Raw genomic sequence first — 22,993 nt, 5'->3', positions numbered from 1 at the left:
ATGTTAGGAAGAAGAAGATTATATTATTATTATTACAGCAGTCTCCTCCCGCCCTTATCCGAGGCCAACTCCAGTCTGAAAATAATAAATGGAAAATTCCAGAAATTAACAACTCATAAGTTTTAAATTGAGTTCCGTTCTAAGTAGCATGATGAAATCTCGCACCGTCCCAAGTAGCATGATGAAATCTCGCACCGTCCCACTGAGGACGTGAATTGTATATGCTACCCACCTGTTAGTCACTTAGTAGCCATCGGAAAATATTAAATGGAAAATTTCACAATTAAATAATTCATAAGTTTTAAATTGCATGCAGTTCTGAGTAGTTCTCGATTATCAGATCAAATGTCATGATATCATAGTGCTTGCGTTCAGGTAATCCTAATTTACTTAATAATGACCCCAAAGCATAAGAGTAATGATGCTGGCAATTTGGATATGCCAAAGAGAAGCCATAAAGATACATTCATTCACCAGCAATCACCCCCCCCCCCCAACAATATGGAAAAGGAGGATGACTGCTTTGATTTACATTTTTTTTTTAAATTTTAAATAGATACATTCACCAGCAAAAAAATAAATAAATATCAAGAAGGTGGCAAAATATTCTGGAGGTTGTTGAAGAAGCTTAGGAATGGAGGAAAGAGTGCTGTAAAAGGAATTAGAGATGATAAAGGTGAAATGAAAACAGGAGAAAAAGATATCCTTGAAGTATGGAGTAATTACTTTGAAAAACTGCTAAATGAAACAAGCAGTGATGACAGCACAGTGATAAAAAACACTGACCAGGCATGCAGTCAGGAATACATATCCATACTTGAAGTAGAAAAAGCCATCAAAGGCTTGAAATGTGGAAAGGCAGCAGGAGTAGATGATATTCGACCAGAAATGCTGAAGTATGGTGGTATAAGAGTCTTACAGTGGCTGCACTGCATAGTTCAGAAAGCCTGGACAGAGGGACGAATTCCCGATGATTGGAGTAGAGCTCTCATAGTACCCATATATAAAAAGGGAAATAAAACTGAATGTGAGAATTACAGAGGTATTTCCCTACTGAGTGTTCCTGGCAAGATCTATGCAAGTATACTTGAGAAACGGTTGAGAAGAATTGTGGAAGAAAAGCTTGGTGAAGAACAAGCTGGATTCAGGCCAAATAGAGGCTGTCAGGATCAGATCTTCACTTTACGACAAATAGTCGAGAAAGCATGGGAATATAACAAAGATCTGTATTTAAGTTTTGTCGATTTGGAAAAGGCATATGACAAGGTGCCAAGAGAGAAGCTATTCAATACGCTGCAGTTATATGGTGTCAATGGGGCATTATATCAAGCAATACTTAGTCTTTATTTGAGTTGTGAGTCAGCAGTTAGAATTGAAGGAAGTACAGGAAGATGGTTTAATGTTAAATCTGGTGTGAGACAAGGATGTACATTATCCCCTCTGTTATTCATTATCTATATGGATCACATTATGAAGGAATGTGGTATTAAACCTGATATCAAAATTGGAGATGTTAATGTCAGCTCTTTGCTTTATGCGGATGATGTTATACTTCTAAATAAATCCGCTACAAGTCTGCAAGATTCTCTGACTAAATTGAATAGCTGTTGTAATAGATATGGTATGAAGGTCAGCAATAAAAAGACAAAGACAATGAAAATAGGCAGAATCATTGAAAATGTCAACTGTGTTGTGAATGGAGAACCTGTGGAACAAGTAAAACATTTCAGCTACTTAGGCACAATTTTTACTGAAGATGGTAAACTAAATATAGAAATAGACAACAGAATCAGCAAAGCTGGTATCGTGGGAAGTCAATTGAATAAATTCATATGGAATAAGAAAGAAATTAGTCGGAACACTAAATTAGCTGTATACCAGACTGTGTTCAAACCAATTTTAACTTATGGATCTGAGAGCTGGGTCAGAAGTAAAACACTTGACCAAAGACTAGAGACCGCAGATATGAGAGTCCTGAGAAAGATTAGAGGCGTGAACAGATGGCATCAATGGCAATATCATATTAAAAATGAGGATATTAGGAAAGAACTTGACATTGTCAGCATCCAGGAATGCGTTAGCAGAGCTAATCTCAGATGGTATGGTCACTTAAATAGAATGGGAGAGGAAAGATTAGCAAAACAAGTGTTCTCTGCCAGGTTGGCAGGAAAACGACCCAGAGGAAGACCAAGATACAGGTGGATTGATACGGTACAAAGTGCCTTAGACGATAGAAATATAAGATCTGATAATGTTGGAGTCTTGACAAGTAACAGACTGATTTGGAGGAAAATTGTAGATAGGAAGTTAGTAATGATGTAATTTTTTCATGTAGTACTGTCATATCCTGTACACCCCTTGAGGGTACATGGCAGGAATTTGATGATGATGATGATGATGACATTCACCAGCAGACACCCATCTTCCAACAATATGGAAGGGAGCATCACTGCTGTGATTTTTATATATGATTTCTTCTCTTACTTGATTATCCATTAAATTAATAATCTCATTTTGAGTTATCCATCCTAAACAGTGATCAGTTGTGTTTCATTATTTTTTTTATCTGTTTTCATGTTTGGCCATTCTAGCTTCAAATTTCAAAATCATTATTATTATTATTATTATCCTGATTATTATCAGGATTATTAAATAACCCTGATTATTTAATGAGTCTTGCAGTGAGTAAAGTTCCTAAGAAAAGAAGGCAAAATAATACCTCTCCGCAAGCACTGTTCAAGAGCAGAAGTTTCCGATTATAGACCAGTCTGTATATCTGCAGCTGTGATCAAAGTGTTGGAAAAACTGCAGATATACAGACTGGTCTATAATCGGAAACTTCTGCTCTTGAACAATGCTTGCAGAGAGGTAAAGAATATAGGATTGGGTTGATGAACATAAGATTCCCTATGATGGTCAGCATGGGTTTGTGAAGAGCAGGTCCTGTTTTAGCAATTTACTTGTGTTTCATGATAAGGTAACAAGTGTGCTAGATAAGGGAGAATCATATACATTGATATTCTTTGACTTTGAAATCATTTGCTGGATTACCACATGATAAGCTGGTGTACAAGATGCAGAGAATAGGAATAGCTAGTATAATGGTTAGATGGATGGAGATTAGCTCTAAACTATACCAGCAAGTTATATAAGATGGAGCTGTGTCTCAGAAAGAGAAGGTGACCACTGGTGTACCTTGGCATTCTGTTCTTGGGCCCCTACTGTTTAACTTGTTTGTTAATGATATTTCATGTGGATTGACTGGGGATCTTCAAATGTTTGCTGATGATGTAAAGTTAGGTAGAATAATCAGGAACAGTGCTGATGTTAATTCTCAAAAGGAAGATTTGAATAGACCTTTAGCTTGGACAAATGAGTGGGGATGCAGTTTTAATGTTAATAAATGCAAGGTACTACACTTTGGGTTACAGATATATAAGGCTACATACTGTATTGGTGGAGCTCTACTTCAGTTGATGAGTATCAGGATCTTGGAGTGATGTTGACAGTGGATACATCACACATGTCTCAAAGACTGCACATTATACTGTTGCTATGATAAAAGTACATTGACATGTATTGATGTGGAGGTGGTAGTGCATCTATATAAGGTAGGGGTCTTCAACCTTTCAGACAGTGCAGGCCGCATTAAAAATTTCAATGAAGCCCGTGGATGGCCACTAAGTTATACTGCAGTATTTAGAATTGTAAGATGCTTTCTAGATTCACAAGGAATGCTGTGCATTTGATACTTTACATAAAAATCCTATAAAAATAAACAAACTCAGCTTTAAGAACGTAGGAAGGAGTAGGATTCATGATAAGTAAATACAATCAATACTTGAAAAATGATAATTTAATGAAGAAAACATTAAATTTTTTACAATGTCAATGGGCAACTTGGCAATGTTTTTCCTTGACCAGCTTGTGGATGTTGGCATTAATGTTGGAAGTCGCTACGCGCAGAGTATTCTCGAGATGTTGGTCCGTAATCTGAGTTCTTGTTTTGGACATCACATGCTTCATTCTGGAGAAGAACTGCTCACATAAGTATGTGCTTCCTAACAAGGTGCACATCTTCAAAGCATGCCAGCGAAGATTAGGGAATGCATCCTCAGAAATGTAGTCTTTGTAAGATGTAAGCAACGGCACACTGAATAATTTTTCTTTCAAAGAAGAGTTGTTTTGGAGTTCACACAGCTCCATTTGTACTGAGCCTGGCATTTGGGCAGCACTGACACTGAATGGCATTGAAAATAAATCTAAAGAAGACTGTCGGTTACGAAAATCTAAATCTCTCTTCAAACTCACTTCGCAACACGGCTAATTTTGTAGCGTATTCATCAGGAGACGAACAATTGGACTCAGCGAGAAGCTGAAAATGGGTTAAATCTTTTTTTGAGAGTTGTGCCTCCCAAAGTTTGAGCTTGGCAACAAAAACTTTGATGTGATCAAACAGAGTGAGTGGCCTATGTAAGGACGGAGAAGGTTAGATAAAAATCTTCATAACTTGTCAGTCGGACTGCTAATAGAATCCACGACGGGGCTGAGTGGAATATTATTCTTGTAAAGCTTAGTTAAACCGTATATTCTAGGAGGCCTAGCATGGTATGTTCTAAGTTTTTTTATTCTTTCATCATCTAAGGAAGTGGTTTCATCAAGTAACTTGTTCAGTTTCAAATTAAAAATTCACAGTTTCATGCAAAAATAAAAGACATTCAACTGTTGGAAACTGACATGCTAATTAGCTTTGACATTGTCTCCCTCTTCATTAATATTCCCCATAAGGAAACGTTAGAATTGTTAACTAAAAATTTTCCATCTGATATTGTTGAATCATTCAAATTTGTTATTATGTCCGGTTAATTCACTTGGAAAGAAAAAATTTACAAGCAAGAGGAAGGAACAGCAATGGGGTCTCCCTTATCACCAAACTTAGCAAACCTGTTTCTAGAATACCTTGAAGAAAAAATGTTCACGTTTAAACCCAAACCAAAAATTTGGCTATGATATGTTGATGACGTCTTTGCTGTCTGGGGTCACTCTGAAACTACACCTGTTTCAAGATAAAATAAACCTTCTTCATCCTCACATCAAATTTATGCCAGAAAAAGAATCTCCACAAGGTATCTACTTTCTGGATTTACACATCCAAAGAAAACAAAATGGTTCCATCTCCACTTCTGTCTATTGCAAGACTACATTTTCAGGTCGCTACATTCACAATTCTTCTGCTCATCATCCATCTCAAAAATTTGGCATCATTAAATCATTAGTAACCAGAGCACACAGATTCTGCTCCTCTGAAGAATCTCTAAACCAAGAATTGAAAATAATCAAAAATACAGCCATACTAAATGGATACAATCTTAAAACAACTCAAAAAAATCATCAGTGACTTCCCGACACATCAACCTAGACAAGATTGATGTTCGGAGATGTCAAAGGCATCTCCAAACATCTTTCAAAAATTATGAAGAAATACAAACTTGCTACTACCTACAAACCAGTCAACCAGATCTATAACTTTATAGAAAGGGGGATGGTAAATCCCTTTATGTTTTAATAGCCAGGTACGAAACTAGGATCGAAATCCATAGAGTTTCATGCCGAAAAAACTATCGGCAGGCCCAAGTATAAATGATCACTTGGGTAGTACAACACCAGGGCAACTCCATGCAAAGGTGGAGCAAGCTGCCTCACTAACTTTAATATTCTCTCATAATGTAAAATCCAGCTCCTAAGAGATGTATATATATTGTTTTACATTATGAGAAGAGGTCACTACCCAGACCGGTTTCAACCTTTTTTGAGGTCTCATCAGTGAGTAGGTAGACCTGGAACATCAAGGTTTTAAGTGAACATGTACTTACACACCTCTACTATCGAATTGCCGAAGTGGTGTACTCCTATATTTAATGTTAATTACTAATTTAATAATCCGAAAGGCTATTTCACCGGCGAAATATGTTAATAGAAAGGGGGATGGTAAATCCCTTTATGTTTTAATAGCCGGTACGAAACTCGGATCGAAATCCATGAGTTTCATGCCGAAAAAACTATCGGCAGGCCCAAGTTTGATCACTTGGGTAGTACAACACCAGGGCCACTCCATGTAAAAGTGGAGCAAGCTCCCTCACTAACTTTAATATTCTCTCATAATGTAAAAGCCAGCTCCTAAGAGATGTATATATATTGTTTTACATTATGAGAAGAGGTCACTACCCAGTAATATTAATAAGATTAATATTAATAAAATTAGTAAGATCTATAACTTGTTACCTTCTCCTAAAGATAAACTCTCACCTCTGATGCTACCTGCATGTACCAGGTTCCATGATCCTGTAAATTGTCTTACTATGGACAGACAGGTAGATCTGTTCATAAATGCATTTCGGAACATCAACACCATATCCGTCTTATCAAACCCCAGAAATCTGGCCTCGCACAACACGGAGTTGAAAACCCAAACCATAGGATCCACTGAGGAAAGACTAAACTTCTACATAGATTTTTATATAAACATGAACATTTATATAAAGAAAGTGCTGAAGCCCTACTTCACAGACCAAATCTAAACCGTAATGACATTCTTGCTATTCCTAAAGTATGGGAAATTGTCATACAAAATTGTGTAAAATAATTTTTATATATGTTATCTTATTTTAAAGAAATCATTTTTTTTTCTCCTCCAGATATATTTTAAATTAATTCTATAACATGCTACTGCACGCATATTGGGATTCCATTGTAATCATGCGCCCTAACTGCATGTTATTCATAGTATTATTTGAATTAACTGCACTGATGATGTCCTAAGATACTTAGGATGAAATATTTACTTATTAAAACTTATTACCGTGGTTATTACGTGTGTTTGTTTAGTCAAGAAAATAACTATTTATTAACCTATTGCTTATATTATGCTAGTATTCTAACCAGCATCTTCAGAGCACAAAAACAGTTTGTCACAGCACATGAGACAACAACAATCCGGTATAACAATGGGAACTAGTTTGAACAATGTAAATAGAGAGAGAAAGAAGTTATTAATTAGGTCTTAAGATGACTGTCTCCCAAATCTTTGCCCGTAAATTTATACAGCCATACTTGTTGAGGTTTGAAGTATGTTTCAAAGCTTCTGTTGATTCCAAATACAATATCTCTGATATCGCTTAGGTCTCTTACATTTTTCTCTGTATTCTTTTAGGGCATCTGCCAACTTATTTGCTAGGAACTTTTGATATGCTTTATTCTTTTCCAGAACAGCTTCTTTAACTTCTCGTGTCCACCATGGTGTTCTTTTCTTCTTTTTCTATCCACCAAATACCATTGTCTTTGTTTTTTACAAGTTCATAACAAGTTCAAACCTTCACCACAAACCTCCCTAACTGAATCAATCAATGTCTTCTTCAGAGTTTTCCAATGAGATTCCAAAGTTTGATTCTTGTTTTCAAACTGCTTCAAATTTTCTTCAGTAATGTTTGTGTAGTCAACTCCACAGTTTAACTGTAAAAGCTGCTCAACTTTAATTATATTTAAAACTTTCTTACATACTGTTCTTTTTAATGTAATATCCATTTTTATCTTGCTTAACACTAAATAATGGTCACTTCCAATTTCAAATCCTCTGTACACTCTTGTATCTTGAACAGCATGAAGATATCACTATCAAAAATGACATAAACAATGAAGATTTTTCTATTTCTTTTATTTCTTATGTTTTCTCTCATGTGAACTTGGTGCACATCTTTATGTGGATAATGGTGTTAATAATGACCAGTCCTTGTCCTGAGCAGAACAGCAAATACTTATCATTATTATTAGCTTTGTCCTTTTCCCAAATTTGACCAAAATGTTCCTATATTCCTGGTAGAATGCATCTCCTACGCTGCTGTTTAGATCTCAAACAAGAACAACTTTTTCCATTTTCTTTATGTCAGCTGCCTGTTCTAATGACTCAAAATATTCTTCTACTTCTTCCTTAGAAAAACCTTCTGTGGGACCATAGGCACAAATAAGTTTCAATGTCCATTTCCCCATTTTGAAGTGTGCACATATCGCCCTACTTGAAACTGTATTCCAATCAATAAGTTTATCTTCAAGTTTGGGTTGAATGCTATTGCTGCTACTCCTTTTCCTTAATCATTATTCATCATCATCATCACAAACCATGGGCTCACTACCCATTGGTGTCTGATGCCTCTTTCGCTATCTTCTTCCATCTTTCTTTGTCCAGTGCACAGTGTTGCAGTTTCTGCACACCCATTCCACAGTCGTTTATGATGTCTATCCATTCTCTGTATGGTCTGCCTCTTCTGTTCACACCATCCATAATACCAAACATGAATGTCTTTATCTTCTAGTCCACACTTATCCTGCAAATGTGTCCAAATAATTGCAGCCTGCGTTTCATAATCTTCTGCATTAGATTCTCCTTTGGTTGTATCTTTCGATAAAACTCTTCATTTGTGACTTTCTGTACCCATCCTATTCTTAGAACCTTCCTGTAACAAGTTCTTTCAAATGCCAAAATTCTTTTTCTTGATTCCTTATTTATTACCCACGTTTCAGATCCATACAGTACACCGCTAAAGATGCATGTTTCCAGTACTCTTAGTTTTGTTTGCATGCTGATCGCTTTACTTTTCCAGATGTTATCCATGGCCTTCAGATTTGTTCTTCCCTTTGCAATCCTGATCTTTATTTCAGTCCAAATCATATGTCATTTTACTTCCCAAATATGTGAATTGTTCTACATTTTCTATATCAATTCCATCCACTTGTATCTTTTGTTTCATGTTCTTCTCACCAAATACCATTGTCTTTGTTTTTTACAAGTTCATAACAAGTTCAAATCTTTTCCCTTCCTCGTTTAACAGTTTCAAAGTTTTTTGTAGTTCTTTTTTTTGCCTTCTTCAATAATAACAATGTCATCTGCAAACCTCAGATTGTTAATTCTCATTCCATGCAGATATTCCTTTTGCATCTTCCTTCATTTTATCCATTGCTCTTTCTAAATGTGCGATGAAAATGCTTGGTGATATTGGGTCCTCTCTGTCTAGTACCTCTGCTTGTTTTAAACCATTTCCCCAAAACATCACCTATTCTAACTGCTGCAACTGCATTCTTATAAACATCTTTTAATAGCTACTCTTTTTTTGTCAATTCCGTAGGATTCTAGCACTGCTAATGTCACTTTCTGGTCGATACTGTCAAATGTTTTCTGAAAATCAACAAAGCAAGCATATATGTTTTTATTTTTTCTCCTAGCTTTCTCTGCTATTAACTGCATTGTCAAAATCTGTTGAATTGTAGTTCTTTCCTAAATCCTACTTGCTCGTCTGCAAAGTATGCTTCCAATTGTGTTCTCAGTCTTTCTGTCAATATCATCATCATCACCTTACCAAGATGACTTGTCAAGGCAACTGTTCTATAATTTTTACATTCTAGCTTATTTCCTTTCTTGTATAATGTCACCAATATCGATTTCACCCACTCCTCTGGCATTTTTCCTTCTTTCCATACCAAATTACATTATTTGTGACAAGGAGTCAGAAGACTCATTGCGGGAGGACACCTACTGTACAACTCTCCATCTCCACTCCTACACAGAACCTCTACTACCTTACTAAATCACTTAAGGAATTGACAACGTAGATACGAATATAAATTAAATTACACTTTAAGAAATATTTCCAATATTTCGGCAATGTCACGTTGCCATCTTCATTCATTCTCGGCTACTGTGTTGTAGTGCCTACGTGCACGTGCCTTTTTTTATAATTTCCTTTTGAAGATGGCAACACGACGTTGCCGAAATATCGAAAATATTTATTAAAGTGTAATTTAATTAATATTCGTATCTACGTTGTCAATTCCTTAAGTGATTATGTAATGCATAACCAACGTATAAGCCTGTCTACGAGAATTAACCTCTGCTACCAATCACCTACATCAACGCCATCTACTGCCCAGCACCACCACAGCTAGTATTTTTTTGTCTGTAAATTGCATGTGTTCTGAAGGGCCAATTTGTCTGTATGTGGGATGAAAAACCCGAGTTTCTGGGTTTTTCATCCCACATCAGAAAAAAACCCCTGCTAACTCTGTATGAGATCGGCTAACTCACCTTCAATTGAAAAAGTCCATATAAAGATTCCTCCCGTCATGACGAGAATCGAACTTAGGCCTTTTCTAATCGAAGGGTGCAACGTACCCTTAGTTATTTATATAGTTGGGGCATTTCTGTAACCATACTTTTGCCACCATATTTAATCATTTCTCCAGTGATGTTATCATTACTAGGGCTCTTGTTGTGTTTTAGCCATCCTATTGCTTTTTCTACCTTTCCTCTTAAAATGTCCATATCATACTCATTACCTGGTGTTGATATCTGCTTCAATTCTTCAGTCAGTTTCCCAATGCCATCTAAATCTAGTTTTTCTTCATATAACTCCCTACAGTATCTTGTCCACCGCTGTACAATTTTATCTTTATTCATCAATACTTTGCCTTTTTCATCTTTAATTGTTGTCTGTTTTGGTTGCCACCTTCTATTAATGGTTCTAATCATTTTGTACACCTCCCTTGTTTTAAGCTCTAAATAGTACTGTTCTATATTATTGAATTGGGCTTCTAACCATTTCATCTTATCCATTCTAACTGCTTTTTTCACCTCATTACACTTTCTTCTATATTGCTCCTCTATTTGTTCTGATGTATCCCTTCTTATCTTCAACATTCTTTTCTCCTGTACTAACTTCAGTGTTTCTTGTCTAATCCACTTCTTCTTCTTGATCTTCTCTTCTTCTGGTACTATTTCTTCAACTGTGTCTTCTATCGACTTCATTACTCCTTTCATTCTTAGATTTGAATTTTTTTTCTTTGCCCACACTTTTAAGTTTCTCTTCTAACACTGTTCTGTACCTTCTTCCTATTTCTGCTTCACTTATTCTTGCTATATCTCCTTGTTTCTGATGATGAGGTTTATATTTTCTTTTTAATTTCAACTTTTTGAAATCACTAAACTATGATCCGAGTCTATATCCACTCCTTGAAAAGTTTGACACTGCTGTACTGATGTTATCCGTCTTCTTTTAATTGTAATCATATCGATCATATTCTTGGTTTTCCCATCATTTGATCACCACATTCATTTTCTACAGTAATCATTATTGCTTGAATATAACATCCCATTATTATTATTTAGTAAGATCTCACCTGTTTTTGTCTTCTTTATCTTAATAATGCCATTTATGTCTATGTGGTACTTTTTCAATTCTTCTGCAAGTTCAATTTCCTTTCCATTAATACTTCTTATACTAATGGTCCCTATCTTCAGTTCTTCTGATGGGTTTATTCTTCTTCTAGATGTTGAGTTGGAGTTTGTTCCAGTAGCAGACTTTTCACTGTTTGCCCTGGTTCTCAGACAAAAACAGCAGGGCCTTGTTCAGCTGGACGATGCCCCAGCCAGCAAGAAATCGCATCATGTTGTACCACCACATCCATTTGTGGTTTCAGCCAACAGAAAGTATCATTTGGTTGGCTAAGTTCCAAATTGCCAGCTCATCCTCATTCGTTCAGTACCCAGTAGATACCTAATAATGGGGTGTGCCACATGAAGGTGAGGATTGGACAGTAGGTCAGAAGCCCCAGTCGGTTATCTGCATTCCTGAAAGGCAATGTGGAGGAATGCTCCCGGTTATTTGGCTTTGACCCTTAAGCGACCCCTTTTCCCATATCATTGATATACAAATTAACAACACAGGACCAAGTACTGAGCTCTGTGGTACACCACTAGTCATGTGACATCTGCTGGCACTCCATTATAAAAAGTGAATAAATTGTTAACGTAGGTCCTACCTTTTACAAAGCCATGCTAACCACCTTAGACCATCATATTCCTATCCACCCATTTCTGAAATGTTACTTTAATCAACTTTTCTGATACTTTATCTACCACTCCTGAGATACTAAGTGGTCTGTAATTTGTTACTTCTGTCTTGGAGCCACCTTTATATAATGCAACTATATCACCTTCTTTCCACTCCCTTGGAACGTTGCCGGAGTGGAGACTTAGATTAAAACAACTTCCAGAGACATTGGCAGTTCTCTTGCACTTTCTCACAGCACCCAGTCCAACATATCATCCAGCCCCACTGCTGTATTCACACTGATATTTTCAATGTATTGAGTACCTCCAGTTTATCTACCTCAATTCTCATATCGGAAGATCACCTCAGATCTCTTGCCACCTGATTCACACTGCCTCTCAAGTTCACGCCAAACATCACAATCATCTCATACATCCTTTAACTTTACTTAATTACCATAGTCACACTATCTATCGTTCCTCCAGGCAAACGCTACTCTGGTATTCTATCTTGTACATCATGGATCATCGAGTCTCCATACATCACACCTCTTACCACCTTGTTTCTTTCTTACTGTCTCGCCTTTCTCTCATTCCCTCTCTTTCACTAATTCTCCTCCCTTCTATCATTCCCATAACTCTCTTAACTCTTACTCTGATTTGCTTTGCATTAACTGTTTCTAGGAGCCTGATCTCTTCTTTCACACTTTTCAAATCATTCCTGATACATTCCACTTCTTCTTTCAGCACATCTATCTCTCTCTGCAAGCTACCTACCCTTGCTTGCCATTCATCCTCCCAATCAACACCATCTTTAAAAATTTCACAAGGTTTCAAACCTACTACACTCCTTACTTTTATATTTTTATTCACATTATAACTCTCTCTCAACTCTTATTCTGATTCGCTTTGCATTCATTGTTTCCAGTTGCCTAATCTCTTCTTTCGCATGTCTCAAATCATTCCTGATACGTTCCACTTCTTCTTTCAGCACATGAGAGTGGTCTGAAAAGTTCTCAGCCTAACAATGAAAAAACGAATTTATAATTTCAAAATTATTTTTATTTTTCAACATAATCTCCCTTAAGACTAATACATTTATTCCAGCAATGCTCCAGCACCATTATACTGTTCCTGTAGTGGTTCTCAGTAAGATCTGAAAAATATCCCTCTACAGCTGCAATCACCTCTTGATTCGAAGAAAAATGCTGACCAGCAAGGAAGAATTAGAGTTTTTTGGAAAGAGATAGAAGTCAGAGGGAGCCAAATCTGGGGTACAGGGTGGGTATTCCCACTGCCAAAATACTTTTGTGGGCACCTTTTTCCCTTCTGCAAACCGGATCTTTCCTCACAAATTTTTTCATCTAGTTTGGTTGAAAGATCAGAATAATATTCCCCAATCATTGTTTTACCCTTTTCAAGATAATTAATAAACAAAATGCCTTTAGCATCCCAAAACACCAATGGCATGACCTTTCCTACTGATGGAACCGACTTCGTCTTCTTTGGTGCTGAATAACTGGCTTCTGTCCACTGTTTTGACTGCTGTTTGGATTCTGGTGTGTAATGGTGAATTAAAGTCTCATCCATAGTAATAAATTGATGCACAAAATCAGTTTTATTCTTATTAAAACACTCCAAGCACTGTTCAGAGATTTTCATGCAAGTACGATTTTGATCTGCTGTGAGCAAGCGCAGCACCCATCTTGTGCAAAGCTTTTTCATATGCAATTCTTCATGCAAAATATGTTATTTTGAAATGCCTATAGTCTCAGCAATTTCATGCACTTTGACTCACCGGTCATCCAATACCATATCGTGCACATGATCAATGATTTCTGGTGTTGTTACACGTTTTGGATGCCCTTCACGTGGATCATCTTCAAGGCTGGTACAACAAGGTTTAAACTTAGCAGCCATTTCTTAATTGTCGAAAATGAAGGAGAAGAGCGCCCATAAACTTTTATGAACTTCGAATGAATTTCTTTTGGCATTAAACCTTCTTTTACAAAGAATTTTATAACCATACGATACTCAATTTTATCCATTTCAAGGGATATAGACAATACTTTTGCTTCAGATTTGTATAAAACAAACTACTTGATAGAATGACTTGCAATTTCATATGGATGCTTCTGACAGATGTACCAACTTAGAAAAATAAAATCTTGCTGAAAGTGTTGCCAACTATGGTCGACGCTGTTTCTCAACATTCATCCTCCCAGTCAACACCATCTATACTTCTTAAACCAATTATACTTCTTACTTTTATATTTTTATTCATATTTTGCAGGTGTTCTCATGTGGGCATTAGAACACATGAACTCTTTCAGTTTAATGACACAAAGTCTTTTGGGAATGGCAAAAGATTTAAAACCCTTCATTTCATGAACAAGTTTTAAATGCTGAACTATATCTAGAATAACCTATAATTATCAGGATGATTCACTATTTTTTCTGCTAACTGATCTGAACCTGATTAAAATTCAGATCAATTTCATACTTTAAAATAAAAATTAAAACAATGATGCATATTTAAAATATCTCAAAAATCATTCAATTGATTTACAAGAGTGCTCTATACTGACACTGAAATGTGCACAAGATGAAAATATACCAACTCACCTTCCCACTAAGTACAATATTCTGGCTTCCACACAGTACTGATTGACGACTTACTTTGTTTCCAGAGGCCTATAAAAAAAAAAACTAAATCAATATATAATAAACAAAATGATATGTGGTTATGTATTCAAAGTCAAAGTAGATATCAGAGACTTTTTGCATCCTAAACTGCATGCATTAATTTTGAAACATCTAATTAATGTAAGTGTAAAGCACCTGTTATGCCTTCATGGTGATGGATATATAATAAAAACATTAATTTCCACAAAGACTAATTTAAGATGCAGATGAATGCAGGATAGATGCCATTATTATTATTATTACATAGAAACCACTATGGAATTCGAACACTCACTGCAGGAGACTCACAATAACCATTATCATATCATATCATATCATATCATATATGATATCATAATCATATCATAGGCACCTCTGTAGCACAAGTGGAAGAACAACCGTACAATGTGCCCTTCAATTGGAAAAGAACTGAGTTTGATTCTCATCGTGATAAGAGGAATCTTTATATGGGTTTTTTTCAATTGAAAGTGAGTTAGCCAATCTCATACAGAGTTAGCAGGTTTTTTTTTCTGCCAGAAAGTTTTACATCCTGCGTACAGGCAAATCGGCCATTAGAACACATGCAATGTATAGACAAAAAAAAAAAAAACTGTGATGAACAGCAGATGACACTGATAATGGTTGTGTGTAGTAGGAGAATTTAAGAAGTGGGGGAGACGTGTGTCGCATTTGTGTTGAGATGTGTGTAGCAGAGTGGAGTACATATCCTCCCTCAATAAGGATACTCAATGGATATTATTATTATTCAGGATCTCCATGAAGTCACAAGACTCAAGAGAGGCCCACCCTAGAAAACACAAAGTCTATACCACTCCTTGAACTCATTCACCGTTTGTGCTCTCACCACTCAACAGGCAATGTATTCCATGGTTCAACCACCCTCCATGCAATGAAACTATTCTCACCTTCTTGCTCACAACTTCCAGGGATGGTCCCTTGTCCTCGCTCATTCCCCTTGTTCAACCCATTCCCTTTGTTCAACCAAACATAAGAACACAGGGTGTCAATCCTGTAACTACCTCTCACAGTTTAAATGTCTCAATCATATTACCTCTCCTTCTATCTACCAAACTTTGCAATCCACATTCCCTCAGTCTATCATCATAACTATCATCTTTGTTATCTGATCAGGGCTTTATACAATGGAATGACAACTCTTTTATCTCTGTTGGTCAGTGTGCTTCTTGGTATTGCAGCAATTCTCTGGGTTACCTTCACCACCTTTGCAATATATTCCCTGAATATGCAGGTTTCTATCAATCACTACCCCCCCCCAGATCCCTTGCCTCCTCCACTTCCTCCAACAGAGCATGCAGCCACCCATTTATGTATCTCAAACTTCAAGACTTCACATTTAGCTGAATTAAACTACCCCCCCCCTTTCATTTGCCCATCTGTCCAGTTTATTCAATAAGGGCTACCACATCTGCACTATTACTAATAACCCTTCCCAGTTTCACATCATCTGCAAACAACTGAATATCCCTGCAGTCCATTGACACTATCATTGATATAAAGGATAAACAATACAGGTCCCAGTACTTAGCCTTGTGAGACTCCACTTGTAACCTTCTGCTTCCATGACAGAGCTCCTCATAATACATAACGCTCTGATAATTATCACACAGCCAATTCCCAGTCCAACTACTAACCTGACATCCAAACCCATGCAACTTGAATATCAGCTTATCCTATATTGTGGCACCCTATATTGTGAGTGCATCTTCAATGAATGTTTTCAAAACAAGATACGATAGGTATTTAGGCATTGTATGATCTCAAAGAGGTCCTCCTCAATGAGTCCTTGACTTCCTGGAGGAGACTGTATAATAGTCATTAAAAGATACAAACAGCAATGCAGGACAAACTGCAAGAAGCAATACTCAAACTGAACAACAATAACATCTGAATGATATCCAAAAGATGGAAAGAGGGCTACAGAAAACCAAAGTCATGCTGGAAGGATGAGAATAAAGAGATTTTAGAACTCAGTGGCATAAAAAAACTCAATATAAAAAAAAGTTGAGAAATCTGAGGACAGAAGACAGCTGATGAAGAAAGAAAGAGAAGAATTCACTCAGAGTATAAACCTGGGAATATGTAGGACATTGTTCACGAAATGCTATGAACTGGTTGTGCATGTAAAAGGTGATCCTATGGGAGATTTTAATTATAGGAATGTGAAGTGGAAGAAGTAGATAGTATATGGACACAAGGAGAGTGATTTGTTGAATTTCTGAGAGATAACTTATGTAGCATGTAATAGAAGGTTAGAACGTTGAATTTGATATCCCATAGATGTGTCTGCGAATGAGAAATCAAAATTGACGAGCTGGTGAGAGTAATCATAGATACTCATTTAAGAGGAGGATTACTAACTGTGGGGATATGATTATTACATGACACCTCCAAAGAGTCCAAAGACTCATCAAGGGAGGGCACTCACTCCACAACTCTCTGCCTCCACCAACCACAGTGAACTGAAACTACCATCATCCACACCAACACCACCTACTGTCCACCATCACCACTAATATTTTCACAGACAATCACCAACATCCATGCCCAAGGCGGGACTTGAACCCGCAGTCTTTTGGCTGGAGAGCAGACACGCTAACCACTTGGCCAACCAGGCCAGCAATATATCTGTGGAATTATAAGGTAGCTGATTATGGGGAAGCTCCATAATCAATTAGCATCAATACTATGGGTTGATGATTGATGAGCTATATGGAAACAGTCGAAAGAGTATAGGAGTTGACTAGGATGCATCTGATATCAATGTACAACCATATAGCAAGAATTAGACAAATAAACATAAAGACAGAAAGAATAAAAATTAATGAACAGCAAAATTAGGCAAGCAGAGTGGGCAAAGATATTATGAACGTAGTACAAAACAGTTCGTAGTGATCAGATGCATGAAGAGTATAAAATGCAAGCTGGAAGAACATAGTAAAAATAGAGAAAATACAGTATGATAGGAGATTTACCAAAAAAAAAAAAAATTTTAAGAATTTCTTCAGTACTTGGCAAACCACCTATATCAGAAGCGAAACTACATGTATTTACACAGGTGGATGGTTTTGGTAACAGAGTGAAGAAAAGGATGTAATGGAATTATTTAATGAGCACTTTGTTAGTGTATATCATGGTGTAAATGATGATGTGCAATAGCTAAAAGGGAGGCAAATGATAGTGAGATTAGTGAAAGAATCTGGGTTGCATCAAGTTTTGATTGGGTTAGGTGCTAATAAGACTATGTGAATATATAATATGTTGCCATACAATTTTAGGAAATGTGCAAAAGAGTTAGCTATGCCCTTGAAGTAGTGAATAAAATGGGGGAGGAGTATTAATTGATGATAGCTGATGAGCTGCAGCCAAGAAGAATAGAAGTTGAATTGCAGGATAGAGAAAAGAGCACATTTGAGACCATTTGGTGTGAGATTGAGCCTAGCAGAACAAAATATAAAATTGGGTGCTGCTATAGACCAGCTGACGAAATAGATGGTGGAGATAGTATGCATAAGCAAATAGAAGAAATGAGTGGAGGGAGGATAATTATTATGGGAGATTTCAACTATTGTAACATTGATTGGAAGGAGGAGAGGACACATGGGAGGAAGGAATTGGATTTTATGTGGTTATTAAGGGATAACTATCTGTGACAGCATGTAATGGAAAATACTAGGGAGGGGTCAGAGAATGCTTGACCTAGTAATTGCATCTGAGGATTTGACTGTAACAAATATGACCACATTGCCACCAATTGGTGAGAGTGATCATAGAGTCTTCACTTGGGAGGTGGCTAAAGGTGTGAAATTTACAATTAATACAGGGTACATGTGGAATTATCGGGCTGGTAAGTATGACAAGCTTATGAGTTTGATTGGTTCAGTGCCATGACATGTAAAACTGCTAGGGCTGGAGGTTGATAGTGAATGGGAGGTGGTTAAGAAGTGTTTGCAGCAGGCAATGGTTGACTGTATACCTCGAGTTCGAATAATAAATCAAGTAGGGATTAAATGGATGAATAACACCATTAAGCTTGAGCTGAAAAAAAAGAAACACTGTGGTGGAAATTTAAGGAGAAGGGTGACCTGCAGGCACATGAACGGAATAAAGCCCAGGCCAGAAGGGTAACAAGTGTGGTAAGAAAAGCAAAAGCGGATTATGAAAGAACATTAGCCATGCAGGCTAAAGAGAATCCCAAACATTTTTTTCGATATGTTGCAAGTAAAAGAAAAAATGTATATGGCAGATTGACTTTAAAGAATGCCGATGGTATGGAGGTAACCAAATCAGTTGATATCGTGGAATTACTGAGTGAGCACTTTGCAAGAGTATATCATCCAGGTGGTGACATTGCAGAAATGGAAGAACCAACAGCTTATACGGGAATTGTGATGAATGAAGTGGAGGTAAATAGTCTATTACAAAACCTCAATGTCAATTCATCTGTGGGATTGGATGGTATACCAGCTTGTGTCATATGAGAAGCGGCTAAAGAACTGTCAGTGCCTTTGACCATTTTGTTTAATTTGAGTCTCGGGTCTAGGTTAGTCCCAAGGGGGTGGAAAGAGGGGAAAATAGTTCCACTGCATAAAGGAGGTTCCAAGACTGCTGTTGAAAATTACCGGCAGAGTACCATATCAGGAATTGTTGTCAAGGTCTTGGAGAAAACAGTCAAGAGGAAAATACAAGATTGGATAGATGAAAATGGGATACTGTATGGGGGACAGCATGGCTTTGTGAAGGGTAGATCATGCCTTAGTAACTTGCTCATGTTCTATAACACAGTGACGGCTGAACTGGATAAGGGTAACGAATTTACAGTGATTCTACTGGATCTTGCTAAAGCCTTTGATAGGATACCACATGGAATTCTAATCAGTAAACTGCAGCATATTAGAATGGATATAGGGTTAGTGAGATGGATAGGAGGGTGGTTGATGGAGAGATACCAGAGAGTGGTTTATTCAGGAGTAGAGTCCAAAAGACGGCCTGTGACTAGTGGTGTGCCGCAGGGTTCTGTTCTTGGACCACTACTGTTTAATTTGTTCATTAACGATATAGGAAAGGATCTGAGAGAATTGTGCATCTGTTTGCAGATGATGCAAAGTTGGGTAGAGCAATAGTGAATGCTCAGGATGTCAAAATTTTGCAGGACGATTTGGATAATTTGGAGGACTGGGCTAAGGAGAATGGATGTCAATTTAACGTGGAAAAATGTAAAGTTTTGCATTTTGAGGTGAAAAAATTAGCAGCAATATATCACATTGGTGGAATTGTACTCCAGGAGATTGATGAGGCCAGGGATTTGGGAGCGTTGGTGGATAGGGAGTTATAGTTTAGGGGACACATGGCAAAAGTGGCAAAATCAGCTCATCAAATCACTTGGTTGCTGAAAAACACTTTAACAAGCAGAGACAAACCGGTTATTGTTCCTCTATATATCGAGCCTTGATAAGACCCCCATCCAGACTACTGTGCCCAGATATGGGCACCAGGGTTTCTTCTTGATGGGGAGGAGGCGGAGAGGATCCAGACGAGTGACCAAGATAATAGCAGGACTATGGAATGAACCTTACGAGAACAGGTTGAAGATTTGTGGGCTGCAGAAATTGGTTGATAGAAAGAAAAGAGATGATATGATTGAGACATTCAAATTACTGAAGGGTTTCTATAAGATTAATTCAGAAGATATTTCTGAGAATAGGACTGGTAGCGGGAGGACTAGAGGCCATCCATGGAAGCATGGTAAGAATGTGGTTAGCAAGGGTGTTAGAGCTAGGTTTTTTACTTGGAGAGTGATAAATGAGTGGAATAAGCTGCCAGTTTGTTGTTGGTGCGATGACTGTAAGTGAGTTCAAGGTGAAGTATGATAGATACTGTGTGAATGTTGAATAGTTGTTCTTGACATGATGTTGGGCTTCCCTCGATGAGTCTAAGGACTCCTTGGAGCTGCCTGTAATAATAATAATAATAAAGCTCTTAACTCTCTAATCAAGTGAATTAGAATACTTCCTTTTGAAATTCTCCTATTCTTTCCATAATCCATCTCATGTTTGCTATCTGGTCTCTCTAGTTCCTCTACCTCTGCTAAAGCATCTGTTCTTCTGGCATTTCTGTATTCACATCTTAAATTCCAACGAAACGTGCCTGTCATCATTAATGGAATAAGTTTAATTCTATTGTTCCAGCCTTTTTTGGATCACTTTCAGCATAACTTTAATTTTATGTGAAATTAGAGAAATAGTTCTGTAATTCTCACAAACTCTGGGATCTGAATTTTTAGGATGAATTAATGTGGAATACTGCATTAAAAACTGGTCAACTAGTTTCCATTTTGATGTAAAAACACTGGTGAAGATTCAGAGATGAGCATTATTATTATTTTATTATTATTATTATTGTTGTTATTATTACGACACCTCCAAGGAGTCCAAAAACTCATCAAGGGAGGACACCTCTCTATAATTCTGCCTCCACCACTGAAACCACCAACTACAGTGAATCAAATCATCTACACCAATGCCATCTACTGCCCACCACCACAACCAATAGTATTTTCACAGACAATCAAAACATCCATGCCCACAGCAGGATTTGAACCCACAGCCGTTTGGCTGGAGTGTAGATACACTAACCCCTCGGCCAACCAGGTCAGCACTAAAGTAATATAAAGTAACTAAAGTAATTAAACATAAATTAAAGTAATTACTAAATGAATAACTAAAGTAATAAAAGGCATCTGGAATATTGATTATGGGGAGAAGTCAAGAGAATGTAAATTGCAGCATTTGGTAGCTAGGTAGAAAGAGGTGACATGATATAGCTATTTTAAGTTAGTGAGCAGATTTTACTGGATTAAGAGAAAAGGGATAACAAGTCAGGAGGTTATCCTTGTAAGTTGTGTAAATGTATGCTGAAGAGGGAAGTGAAGTGAAGCAAAGCATATTCCGTCCTATTGCCAGGACAGTGCAGGATACATGAATGCTAGGAACGTGACAAATGAGTTCAAGGTTCAATATGAAAGATATTTTGCTTACTGAATAAGAACACCCATTATGAGTTTGTTGACTCCATAGAAACTTGTTAATAATAATAATAATTAATGTATTGCAGGTTTTTTTTCGCCCTGTTGTAGATGGGTTTATCATTTAAAACTATTACAGGTTTCATTAATCCAGGACTGCCGATCTATTTTATACAACCCATCTCCATATCTGACATACCATATTAACCTGATAAGAACATAGTGCACACAATCATATCCAAAAAGCATAGCTGTCATACATTTTTTTTTATGTACTTTTAAACTTTGTTATAACAATCAACGTTAATTAACTGATGAATGTTTTAAAGTGAATAATATATTCACAATATATATATATATATATATATATTGGGGGTGAGGATTCTATATGAAGGACCTAATTCTAGTGATCAAATTAGATGTTTACTTCTGACAGCGTAATCTTACGTACCAACCATGCAAATACGAGTGTGGACCATGAGGCACCGTTGATGTTTAAGAAAGTGCAATGAGTGTGGTTACCTGAAACTGCTGAACACTAGAAAAGTAGGTGGGGAAAAGGCTTCACTTAATGTCATTAACGTGTTTACAGAAGTTCTCTGCAGGTGCTGGCAGACTATTCGATTCATTTTAATACCCATGAATTAGATAACGTTCATAAAGTTTATTAACACTTACGGTTTCGATGTATTCTTGCTTAGTATAAAAGACGTCTGATAATTCCATATTTGTTCTAAATTAACAGAAATCTGACAGCATTTAATTAAAGACCTGATTTGTTAATGCAAGAACCTAATATATATATATATATATATATATATAATACTTCTTCACTAAAGTGATATAAATTAGCCAAAAAATATCACTCGACACACGATTTCCTACACGAACTAAGAAAACGCCAGAAGCTACACACACTGACGTTGCCAAATGACAACACACACGTAAATAAACAAAACAATCTTCACGGTATCCAATACACAAGGAAAGAAATTCAATAGTTGCTAATTAGTTATAATTATGATTAAATATTACAGATGTACTGCCTCTACGTTTAAGACATAAAGATTAACTGCAACGTTGGGGATTGAGACAGACACACTAAATTAAATAAAATAAAAAAATAAAATAAAAGTTCAGTTTATATTGAGATCACATGGGGGGAAAAAAGGACTACAGTTATGAAAAAATGAGCAAATGTCTTATAATGGTTTTATTAATACAGTATTATTATATTCTTGCCCTCCATGGAGTCACAAGTTTTCTCAGGTTTCATTGTCATTATTATGACTTTATTCACACAACTGATACAGTAGCGAACAAATTAATCCGAACAAGCCGAATTTTCGTCAAGTTTTTGGTTTTGTTTT

At 36.7% G+C, this 22,993-nt stretch overlaps 1 protein-coding gene across 1 annotated transcript in view; it reads right to left on the bottom strand.

Annotated features, from left to right (window-relative positions):
- Positions 1-22,686, bottom strand: part of DCTN5-p25 (Dynactin 5, p25 subunit) — a 113,603-nt gene extending 90,917 nt beyond the window's left edge. Inside the window, exons 1-2 of the mRNA XM_090407284.1 lie at positions 22,302-22,686; positions 14,501-14,569 (exon numbers count right to left, since the gene is read on the bottom strand). Coding sequence (XP_090263410.1) covers positions 14,501-14,569; positions 22,302-22,349 — 117 coding nt within the window. The 5' untranslated portion in view covers positions 22,350-22,686. The remainder of the gene's footprint in view (positions 1-14,500; positions 14,570-22,301) is intronic.
- Between the last annotated feature and the right edge of the window lie 307 nt (positions 22,687-22,993).

The sequence above is a fragment of the Typopeltis vanoorti genome, chromosome 17 (assembly GCF_054136105.1).
Source record: "Typopeltis vanoorti isolate ZY-2024b chromosome 17, IOZ_Tvanoo_1.0, whole genome shotgun sequence".
Classification (NCBI taxonomy): domain Eukaryota; kingdom Metazoa; phylum Arthropoda; class Arachnida; order Uropygi; family Thelyphonidae; genus Typopeltis; species Typopeltis vanoorti.
This window is presented reverse-complemented; position numbering and strand designations above follow the sequence as displayed.